Raw genomic sequence first — 12,420 nt, forward strand, 5'->3', positions numbered from 1 at the left:
TAAATCATTTTGTGAGATTCAGTGGTTGAATTTTCTCTGCATCTAAATGTGTTCTTCCATTCATTTTGTTTATTTTTATTAATATTTAGATTAGTCTTAGGCCTTTTCCCTCATCCACTATATAAATGTAATCTAAAAATAGAATCAAAAGAAAACTAATTTTCATGGCAGAAGTGAACTATACTCACAAAAATCAGGGGATATTTCAAAATGAATATGAAGCAATAAAATATCCCCTAATTTCTGTGAGCAATAAATTTCTGCCATTAAAATAATTTGATTGCTTGTTTTTATTCTCTGTCCTGGTTGGAGAAAAATTAACTTTTTTGTTTACTTCTTTGGGACTTCCTCTGAATGCCAATATGAGAAAAGAGGAAAACCTTCCAGAGAAGGTTAGCATAAGTTATGCACCAAAATGATATGTAGAGGAACACTGGCTGATCAGTGGACTTGGTCTGTCTCAACTCTGCCACCAGCTTGCTGGGTGACCTTGACCATTTAATTTCTTAGGGACCTCACCTATAGCACCTGTAAGATAGAAGGGTTATGCCAGGTGGTCTCTAAGGCCCTTTCCATTTCTCATGTTCTGTGGCTCTGTGCTCTGAAAGAATCTCAGTGACTCTTAGGTTTCTTTCACCTTTCTTCTATGTGATAAAATATGTATAGTTTATACTGAAAATGGTTGTAGGTATTCCAGTGTTTACATGGCCAATAGGTAGGGGGAGAAGTCCTGAGCCAGCTCTTTATGTTAGTTGATTGTTATTTGGTTTGGCCAGTCCCAGATTATCCATTGTAGAACAGGTTTTTGTTTTGTTTAGGCAGGCAGGGGGAAGTAAAATGGTGTAGGTTATTGAATAACACAAATCTGTGTTTTCTCATAGCTTTGTATTACTGGTGGTTCTGAAAACTATTTTGGTTTCACTTTAGGTTTTGGACGTTGCCTTGTATATAAAAATGCTAAATGTACATTGAAACGATACACCAATCAGACGTTTGACAAAGTGATGGGGCCAATGTTGGATGCTGCCACAAGAAAACCCATTTGGCGACATGAAATTTTAGACGCTGATGGTATTTGTTCTCCAGGTAAAAGCTTTAAAATTTTTAATGTATGCATTTTGCAATTATGAAAGTTACCTAGAGTATCTGAATATTTGGTAAACGGCGTAGGAAAAAATAACCTATAAAAACCATTATCCTAACTCAACCAGCATGGTCATTGTTGAATTTCATTCCTGTCTTGTTTATGCATATGTTTTTACAAAGCAAATACTGTATCTATTCTAGTTATACTTCCCAAGTTATAATTTTGGTTCATAGAAAAATTAGGGAAATATTCTGCTCACCAAAAGTAGGGGATGTTTCAAAATGAATATGAAGCAATAAAAAAAAGAAGCACTTGATTTTTTTTAATTAAACAAGGACATCAGAAAAGCAAATGACAAGTCAAAGAAAGTTGTTCAATTATGCAAATGAGATGCTAAAATAACTTTTATTTCATTGGTGAAAATGCACTATACAAAAGGCTGAAAGTACTGGAGTATCTGCACGGTCCCTGGTCCCCTAATTTTTGTGAGCAGTATATTTAAAATAAGAAGGTCATGTCCCAGCATCTATATCATCATTTATATGCTTAGCTTACAAACTGACTTCAGAATCTAATGATTCTAAAACGTGTGACTCCATTGTAGTACAAGCTTATAATGAATTTTGTTGATCAAACCCACAGCTCCTGCCCTTATGAGTTTTATGTGCTAGTGTGAGAAGCATATTAATCAGAGGACTACACACAAACTCGTGTCAAATTACAACCAGGTTAAGGAATCTCACAAGGAGCTATGAAGACATTTTATAGCAAGAATATTTGACCTAGTCAGGAAGATCAGGATAGCCTTCCCCATGAAGTAAGCTGAAATCTGAAGGATAAGTGGAGTCAACTAATGACGAAGGGAGAGGAGTGTGTTCTAAGCAGTGGGAGGTACTTGTGCAAGTGTCCTGCAGCTTGATAGTTAAAAGCTCTGAAAGAAGGCCGGGGTGGCTATCAGGAAGAGAGTGTATGGGGGCGTGGTGGACAAGAGTCAAAAGAGAGTGAGAGAAATGGGGGTGGTCATGGGCCAAACACAGGCATTGTAGCCATGTTCTTATTTTCATTATGACCCTAAAAAGCAATGATAGGATCAAATGTGCATTTTGAAATGGTCTTAGCCATAATGTGGAGAAAAGAGTAAATAAAAGGGGAGCTAAAATAGAAAGGGATCAACTGAGAGCTCTCACAGTAGACCAGACAACAGGAGCTGTGGTGAGGTGGAGAGAAGGGCTGGGTGGGGTAGATTCTTAGGAGGGGAAGTCTGCATGACCTTGTCACGATAGTGCATGGGTGTGAGTACTGCATCCGCTATGGTGCCCGGAGCCATGGGGAGCATGGCTTCCTCTCCTTGCTGCCTTTGTTACTTGGAGAACTTCTCTCACTCTTCACCCAGGTCATGTGGCTGGGAAGTAAGTGCTGTGACAGCACTACAGTAATTGGTATTGAGCTTGCCATGAAAAGATGCCAAGCAAAAGTGAGACCAGCAGGAAAGTCAAGGAATCTTTTGATTTTCTTTGCCCAAGTTAAGTTGGCAGTGACTTATTACTAGTTGAATAACTATTAAAAATAAATGGTCCAAATCTGTTCTAACACACTAAGATATATGTATATAAAATTGCTACATACCAATGTGACATTTCTCTTGTTAATGTGGTTGCCTAAATCGGGTTTTTAGTTTTATGTACATTTTCATCTGAATCTATGATTTTTTTTCAACTGAACTTGCAGAATTACAAACAAGCCCTGTTGCACTCCAGTTTCCACTATATGTACTCATTTCTGTTTCCATGTCTAGACTTTATGGACCAAGTCTGATCACATAGTTTTATGCCCCAATAATCTTTGCATATGACACAGATGATAATGATTTTTCTAACCCTTCTCTCTTTCTTAGGTGAGAAAGTGGAAAACAAACAGGTACTTGTAAATAAGTCCATGCCCACAGTTACTCAGATTCCTTTGGAAGGAAGCAATGTTCCACAACAACCACAGTACAAAGATGTACCCATCACGTATGTATTGGTTGTGCCTTGGAAATACATAGAAAGATTCACCCACTGCCAGTACTCCATTCACTCCCCTCTTTCTGATGACTTTCAGATAGACATCTGCGTGGGTTCAGCTTTATACTTGTGCAAGTGTCCTGGCTCTTGCCCAAAGGAGTCAGCTTTACAGGGGCCCCAAATCCAGACCCAAACCATCCTCCTCCCTACCCCAAACAGACTCCTCCTGAGTCCCTCTCTTGGTGAGTGGCACCACCATTCAGCCAGTGACCTGCAACCCAAACCTGACTCTTTTCCTTTACCTGCCACACAAAGCCTAAGTAAGGCCTGTAGGTTCAGCAAAATATACAGTTTCTATCTCCTTAGCTGTTCTTTTATCCTCCCAATGACAGCACTCGCTGTCTAAGTTCTGGCCCTCCTCTCCTGCTGACTCTCAGTTACCCATAACTGCACAGCTGCCTCCAGTCTTGACACTCACCACATCTCTCAGGCTCTCTCTGTGGTACTGCCACAGTGATTTTTTCTAAGTTGCTCATCTGGTCATGTGACTCACTGGAGTAGTAAAACTGCATGACAATGTTGCTTGCTGGATAAAGGCCAAAGTAATAGTGCATACAAGACCATCCATGATCCTCGGCACACCTCTCTAGCCTTGCCCCTTTGCACACTGAGCCCCATATTATTAGTAAATTGTCTCTTACTCTGGAAACATACCATCCTACCTCAGGCTTTCAGCATTGGCTCCTGCTGCTCCCTCTGCTGAATGCCCCTTCGCTGGTGAGGTCTCAGCTCCAGGGTCACCTCCTCTATGAAGCAGTCCTTGACAGCCTGCCCTATCTACACCATTGTTATCCCCAACCAGCAAAGGGCTTTTGACTCCTTGGGTCTTCCCTGTTTTCCTTAGCACTGATATCTTCACTGTACTTCCCTTTTTCTCTTCCTTTATTGGATCGTGAGTTCCTTTGGGCAAGAGCCAGGTCTACTTAATCTTTGTATGTCCAGAGCCTACAAAGATCTAACACAGAATAGACTCTTAAAAATGTTTAGTGAATGTAAAACAGGTAAGAGAAGAGGTAAAGTGTGTGAAAAAATTAATAATGGGAAACCCAGTTGATAAAAGTGGTTAAGAACTTGGAGTCAAGTCTGACAGGCTCAGCTCACACCCAGGTTCATTTTGTTTGTCCTGGGCAAGTTCTTAACTTCTCTGAGCATCAGTTTCCTTTATCTATAATAAGGGAATGACAATATATGAATAATATGTGCAGTGACCATTAGATTGCATTATGTCTGCCTCATAATAAATGCTTAGTAACCCTTTGAGTAGTACGAACGTTCATGTACATCCTCGTGCCTCCTGACCATCCAGGCATGCGATAACAAAACTTTTTATTTTAAAAATGTGTAAGGCAACATTAAAAAAAGGCAAATGTATGTTCTTTTTGTTTCCATAAATTGATTATCAAACAAACATGATTTTAAGTTAATAAAACTGGAACTGGAACTAATTTCATTTTTTGAGAAAAAACTCACTCCCGGGGATCAGCAAGCATAAAAGACACTCACTACTCAAAGAGTTAAACTGGGATTGGAAAGAAGAAATTGTAACATTTGAATTTAATGCTGAAAATGCAAATCATTTTTTAGAGCCCAAAATGGGAATGTCAAAATATTCTGTGGTAGGTATTAAATAAAATATGGCCTGTTGATAGGTTCACAAATGGCAGTTTGGAATCTGTTTTGTTAATTTTCTCTTCTCTTAACACTAGCTACAAAGGGGCAACGGATTCATATATAGAAAAAGTGATGATATCTTCAAATGCTGAAGATGCTTTTCTCATCAAAATGCTGCTGAGACAGACAAGGCGCCCAGAGATTGGAGACAAGTTCAGCAGTCGTCATGGGCAAAAAGGTAAGTTGTTTCATTTCTCAACTTGTTTATAAAACTGAATATACTAAAATATTTATTAAGCACATATGCAAGAGATGTTTTGTATCTTTCCCCTATTAAAACATTGAGAATGTTTGAAAAATTATAATGTTGTTATTAAAATTATTCTTGTTTTGGCCCTGGCCAGTTGGCTCAATGGTAGAGCGTCAGCTTGTCATGTAGATTTCCTGGGTTTTATTTCCTGTCAGGGCACATGGGAGAAGTAACCATCTACTTCCCCACTTCCCTCCTCTTCTCTCTCTCTCTCTCTTCCCTCATCCTGCAGCCATGGCTCGATTGGTTCAAGTGCATCATCTCTGGGTGCCGAGGATGACTCTATAGAGCCTTCACCTTAGGTGCTAAGAGTAGCTCAGTTGTGAGCATGGCCCTAGATGGACAAAGCATCGGCCCCAGATGGGGGTTGCTGGGTGGATCCCATTTGGGGTGCATGTGAGAGTCTGTTTCCCTATCTCCCCTTCTCTCACTTGAAAAAGAGGGGGGAAATTATTCTTGTTTTATTTCTTAGGTTAACCTGTTTATCTTTTAAAGGCACTTTAAAAGATCCCCAACCCCTAGGCCGCAGACCAGTACCGGTCCGTGGGCCATTTGGTACCGGTCCACAGAGAAAGAATAAATAACTTACATTATTTCCGTTTTATTTATATTTAAGTCTGAATGATGTTTTATTTTTAAAAAATGACCAGATTCCCTCTGTTACATCCATCTAAGACTCACTCTTGACACTTGTCTCAGTCACGTGATACATTTATCCGTCCCACCCTAAAAGCTGGTCCGTGAAAATATTTTCTGACATTAAACTGGTCCGTGGCCCAAAAAAAGGTTAGGGACCACTGCTTTAAAATATACTGTAGAATTGCTTCTCTGTGCTATTTATTTCATTCTCCTGTGCAACTGCTAAGACCAAAATTATAACTATAAATATGGTGTACCATCTAAAGTACAGATATCTGTTAAAAAACTAATAGCAATACCTATTTTTTGTGAAAGGTATATATTTAAACTACTGTATGTTCTGTTGGGTCATAGTGTCATAGAATGTCAGCACAAGAAGATACCACATTGTTGGGCAGATAAATATATTATGCTCACTTTGTTAAAGATTACGCTGCCCACGTGGAGGCCGTTGCCCAGGTGATATTAATGTGTGTCTCTGTGGGCAGGCAGGATTGTTGTAGCCTGGGGCTTGGTTTTGGGATTAAGCCTTTCCCACCCTTTTTGATGTGGGGCGGTACAATCCAATCATGCCTCAGAGAAGTGACTTTGTATTAGAGACTTCCCTATTTTGTATATTGGATTAAAGGTTTGGATTTCTACACTATAAAATGGGGGCAGAACGAGAGATTGCTCTCTTGGTTCCTGGGATGATTAGCATGAGAGAGCAGAGGGAGCAGAGCAGAGAGTGGAAAGAGGCCATGTGGCCAGGAGAAGCAGCCAAGATGGCGGAGTGTTGAGTGAGAAGCCAGTTTATACAGAGTTTGTGTGGGGAGAAGGAAGGAGATGGGGAACTGAGGAGAATAAGTCTGGTGAGCTAGAAACCTTTGATTCTAGGAAACTCGGATAAGTTAGTGGCTTTGTGAGCACTGAATGTGAGTGGGTTTTGGAGCCCAGTGTGTGTTTTTACTTGCCCACCGGGTGCAAGCTAGGATTAAAGACTATGGCCCACCAGTTTGTGGCTCCGTTGTTTCTTTACCGACTGTCCAAATCCAATGCGAACCTGCATGAGCTGGGCTGCTCTGATGGTAGCCTTGGCTGCTGGCTTTACACACATTGTTACCTACCCCTTTATGTAACAGATGAGGAGGTTCAGATCCTGCATATTAAGTGGCCAGTTGAGGGTATCAACTAGTTGGTTGATGAGCTGGTGTAAGAACCCATGTCTCCTGACTCCAGTGCAGCACCTTGTCTACTGCATATCATTTCTTTCCCTGGGTGGGGATTTTCCGTCCAATCCCATTGGCAAGCCTCAACCTTTTCATTGATGGTTACTGCTGGGTTTTCAGACATTTGTTTTGTTTTGCATCTATCTTCAAAAAACAGATCACTGTGCCACTATTGATTAACTCATCAATAGGGACTCTTTTAGTGAGTGTATTTAAGAGAGAGAACATTTGTACTGGGGTTTGAATTTTGGTTCTGTCTGCCACTTGCTAGTTTTAAGAACAACAGCAGCAGTTAACATTTTTGTAGCACCATGTGCCTTGCAATGTTCTCAGCAGTTTACGTACACTAACTTCTCACACAATCCTAGGAGGTAGGTACTGTTATTATCTGCATTTGACAGATGAGGAGACAGAGGCACAGGGAGATGAGTGGCTTGCCCAGGGTCCCCAGTTTGGTGGTAGAACTGGAGGAACCCTGGCAGCCTTGCTCCAGAGGCCATGCTGTCTTACTAACTACTGTTCTTACTGTTAAGCAGTAAGCATTGTGCCTGACACATATGTATTAAGTGCTGAAGAAAGGATAGCAATGATCATTAACATCAGCTGTCATTTATTGTACTTTTCAACCTTGACTCTCACATTTGTTTATAAATTACATACTAGTGTGATATCTTCTTGTTTTTAATTGATTGATTTTAATAGATATGTAATAGATAAAATTGATAATGGTTGAATATATGAATGAATTGAAGGTGGGGGAAGTGGAAAGGGACAGATCCTCTACTCTTGATTTTATATAGGGTATGATATTATATGGATGTGTGTATGTATTATATAAACAAAGCAGTATTTTCAAAAATGAAAAATACACTTGATTACTAAGTTCCTATAAATACAGACCTCTAGGTAAAATGTCAGTAAGTCTTTGTCCTATAACATTTTCCAAACTATTAATATGACAGGGATAATGTTCATTGACACAAGTGGCTTTCAACTTGCAGTGATCTGGAACAGCAGCTTTTAGAGATCTGTTCAGTCTTCGGGGGCTTTGGCTTCTACAGCTCTGCCTGAAACCAGAAGAAGTCCTCCTGGGTTTAGTGACCTTTCATTTGTTGTGAGATTATCTTGATAGTTTTCCTTCACCAGATGGTTTTTAATCCAAGGGTAAAAACCTTCTGATTAGCTTAGATTCCCTTGGTATTTCCTTCTTTTACAGCTTCATCGGATTTATTGAAAAGATTAAGAAAAAAACAGCAAACAAAAAAATAGATAGTGTAAGCTTTTAACAGAGTAGTGGAATGCCAGAACTTTTAACTGAACATAATTTTTATTTTCCTTTAAGTATAATTTTTTGTTAAATAATAAAGGCACATTGTTTAAAGAGATCAAATAGTACAGAAAAGAGGATTTGTATTGAAAAACATTAGTCTCTGCCTTTCTTCCAATTTTACTTCCCAGGAGCAATTTCTTCTTTTTTTTTTTTCTTTTTTTTTTTGTGACAGAGACAGAGAGAGGGACACATAGGGACAGACAGACAGGAAGGGAAAATGATGAGAAACATCAATTCTTTGTTGCGGCACCTTAGTTCATTGATTACTTTCTCATATGTGCCTTGACGGGGGGGGGGGGGGGGGTGCTACAGCAGAGCGAATGACCCCTTGCTCAAGCCAGCGACCTTGGGCTCAAGCCAGCAACCTTGGGCTCAAGCCAGTGACTGTGGGTTCAAGCCAGCGACCATGGTCTCATGTCTATGATCCCATGCTCAAGCCAGTGACCCCGTGTTCAAGCTGGTGAGCCCACGCTCAGGCCTGATGAGCCTGTGCTCAAGCCAGGTAAGCCCGCACTCAAGCCGGTGACCTTGGGGTCTCGAACCTGGTTCGTCCGCATCCCAGTCCAACGCTCTATCCACTGCGCCACTGCTTGAGCCCAAGGTGGCTGGCTCAAGCAAGGGGTCACTCGGTCTGCTGTGGCCCCCTGGTCAAGGCACATATGAGAAATCAATCAATGAACAACTAAGGAACCGTAACAAAGAACTGATGTTTCTTATCTCCCTCCATTCCTGTCTATCTGTCCTTATCTGTCCCTCTCTCTGACTCTCTCTCTGTCTCTGCCACACAAAAAAAAGGAAAGAAAAAAATGATATTGTTAAATAGCTATATATTCATATCTGTTTTAGATATGGATTTCCTATTATAAAATAGATAGTGGACTAAGCACTATATTACCTCTGTTCCTACTCTCCACCTCCACTTCTTGCATAGAATTATTATAATTTTGGGTTACTTAATTATTTAGATTCCATTATTATTACTACATAAATATTGTTTACTTCCAAACCAAACAGTTGTAGATTGATTTTTCTTTGTTATATAACTTTATTTTTTCTGAAGTTAATTTTAAATTTTTATTTCCTTAACTTTTCTTATTTCTATTACCATTCTTCTATACCAGCAGTTCTCAACCTGTGGGTCACGACCCCGGTGGAGGTTGAATGACCAAAACACAGGGGTCGCCTAAAGCCATCGGAAAATACAATACATTTTTAAATAAAATATGTATTTCCGATGGCTTTAGGCGACCCCTGTGTTTTGGTCATTTGACCCCCGCCGGGGTCACGACCCACAGGTTGAGAACCGCTGTTCTATACCATCAACAGCATCTCAACAGTTGTCTATATGATTAGTAGTCTGTTGGACCATTTTTTCTCCCAGAAGATTTTCTTTGTAGTGCTCCTACCTTTCCTGCTCCAAACACAAAGCTGCCCAGTGTATAAAGAATTGGTAATAGATGAGCTAAGACATTGATCCCCACAGCCCTCAGGAGTCTGGGCAGAGCCTGGGCAGCCAAGGCCATGAACAGCCTCATTTTGTCTGCCCTGAAAATGTTTTAAAAAATGTTTATAAAGTACTCTGTTATTTGTTAGGGTTGCTTATTATTCAATATCACAGACTGGGTGGTTTAAAGAACAGAAATTTATTTTCTCACAATTCTGAGGCTAGAAGTCCAAGATCAAGGTATTAGTAGGTTTGGTGTATTCTGAGGCCTCTCTCTTCTTGGCTTGAAGATGGCAGGTTTCTTCTTTTGTCCTCATGTGGCCTTTTTTCTACACAAGAGTGCATCCTGGTATCTCTTTCTCTTATAAGGATTCCAATCTTTTTGGATTGGGGCCACTTGATGATTTATTTAACCTTAATTACCTCTTTAAAGTTTCTATCTCCAAATACAGTCACATGTTGAAGTTTCTAGAGTGTTAGGTCTTCAACACATGAGTTGGAGGCGGAGCACAGTTCATAACATTCTAAGTCCACTGAGTGATACTCATTTGTGAAATTCCCTTTTGAGCCTGTTTTTCAGTTCTTCCCAAATCACTATTCTCTCCCTACCCCACCTCCCATGGAATAGTCCATTCATCAAATCATGTATATTTGAACATGTTCTATGCTCATACTTATTTGTACTTTAATTGGGTATAGAATTCTAGGTTGAAACATTCTTTTCCCTAAGGATTTTGTTGGCACTGCTACATTATCATCTAGATTCCATGTAACTTATGTGAATTGTAACATCATTCTTCTTGACCTTTTTTTTGTGTGTGTACCCTGTTTTTCTCTCCGTCCCTTCTTTCTTCCCTCCTCATCCCACCACAATCCCCCACCTCCAGAAGTTTTTACACAGAATATTGACATTTCCTTTTTATTATTATTATTCCTGGTGCTAGAAAATAGTCCTGAATCCTGGAAGTTCATGTTTTTTACTTATTAAACATTTTCTTGTATTATTTTGTTGATAGTTTTCTCTTCATCATTTTCCCTGAACCCTTTCTGGTTTTCTTAATAGTTGTTGAATCTTCCAAATTGATGTTCTTCTGTTCTCACCTTTTCTCCCCCATTGTCCTTTTCTTTCTAGGAGATTTGATTGACTTAAATTTCTAGATTTTTTTTTTTAACTTACCATAATTTCTAATTTATAGCACAAAGTATATATTTTTAGTTATTAGCCTTACTTTTCTTAGGTTTTTTTTTTTCTTTTGCCTCTATTTCTTGACATATTTCTTCCCCTCCTATAGGTTTGATAGTCTAATTTATTATTCTTGGAAGCTTTCCTCAAATGCATGGTACCTTCTTGAACCCTGAAAAGCAATTGTTAGCTCTATAGTCCAGGGATAGAAATCACTGTCTGGTGGAAGTCACTGTAGGGTGATCAAGTAGTGAAACATTTTCACTGCGAGTGCCATTTAGTTTCTACCTAGAATTTTTCTAACTCCTGCCTGAAGTATAAAGCTGGGAGTGAGGGTGAGGGCAGTGTTTAGGGCTTCAGCTGACCTTCTGGGAGCCAGGCAGTGACAGCAGCCCACTATCCAGTGCTCAGACTTCCATTTAATTCTTCTGTATCAGGCCAGTACATCATCCCACCCTCTACTGTGGTTGCTACTCGTGGGTCTTGGGTCATTGTGGTTCAGGTTCTCAGCAGTTGGGGAGGAAGGGTAATTTCCTGACTATATGGGGTGGGGAATAGAAAATTGGGATCTGATTATTTCTTATACAGACATTTATTTCTACAAATATTTATTAAATATCTTCTGAGTATCTGATACTATTCTAGGCCCTGGTGATAAGCAGTGAGAAAATAAAATAAAATTCCAGCCTTTGTGGGGCTTAAATTCTTGTGGGCAAGTGTTGAGATGAAAAAAAAAGATAGCGAGGTGAGTAGGAGGCATGTTGTGGGGGGGGGGGGGGTAAGTGTGGTTAGTGGTTGAGTTTTCTATAAAGTGGTTGAGGAACATTACCTCATTGCAAAGAACATTGAGTGAAGACTTAAGCGAAGTAAGGAAGCAGACCCCGTATGGCTGAAAAGCGTTGGCAGTAAAAGGAAGGCCTGCATCCAGAGCTGGCCTGGAGAGCTGGAGGGCCAGTCGGGAGCCACTGTGGCCGAGCAGACTACTATCAGTGTGAACAGCTTTGAGTGAGAGGGAAGACACTGGAGGACTCTGAGCAGATGAGAAATATGATATGACTTATTGTGACTACTGTGCTGAAAACAGACTGTGGGGAACAAGAAAGGGAGTAACTAAAATTCTCTTATAGTACCCAGGTCAGAGTTGGTGATGAGTTGGGAAAGCAGAACAATAGGGAGATGATGAGAAAGGTTCAGTCTAGACACATTTTAAACATAGAGTCCATTGGAATTGGTGATGGATGGGGTGACTTTGAGTTGGTCTTTCTGTTTTTAGTCCCACACCTCATCCCACCTTTCTCAGTACTGTGTCTACTTCCTAGGCCTTCCCAGCAGTGGGGGTGGGGGGGGTGGGGGTGAAGCCTTAATCAGTTCTCTTCTTCATACGTCCTCTGCAGAGATTTAGGTTTGCCTTTCTCCTGTTAAACCACTTACTGTTCTTTCCTGTGTTTACCAGCTTTTGAGATTGTATAATTATATTTTGCCCATTCTTTTTCTATATAGATTTATACCTTAATTTTTTTAACACGTTAGTGAGGAGGAGTGGAG

At 40.1% G+C, this 12,420-nt stretch overlaps 1 protein-coding gene across 1 annotated transcript in view; it reads left to right on the forward strand.

Moving 5' to 3' along the window:
- POLR3B (RNA polymerase III subunit B) overlaps positions 1-12,420 on the forward strand; it is a 135,858-nt gene that overhangs the window by 90,152 nt on the left and 33,286 nt on the right. Inside the window, exons 21-23 of the mRNA XM_066263543.1 lie at positions 928-1,086; positions 2,982-3,099; positions 4,857-4,999. Coding sequence (XP_066119640.1) covers positions 928-1,086; positions 2,982-3,099; positions 4,857-4,999 — 420 coding nt within the window. The remainder of the gene's footprint in view (positions 1-927; positions 1,087-2,981; positions 3,100-4,856; positions 5,000-12,420) is intronic.

This window comes from Saccopteryx bilineata, chromosome 1, assembly GCF_036850765.1.
Source record: "Saccopteryx bilineata isolate mSacBil1 chromosome 1, mSacBil1_pri_phased_curated, whole genome shotgun sequence".
NCBI lineage: Eukaryota > Metazoa > Chordata > Mammalia > Chiroptera > Emballonuridae > Saccopteryx > Saccopteryx bilineata.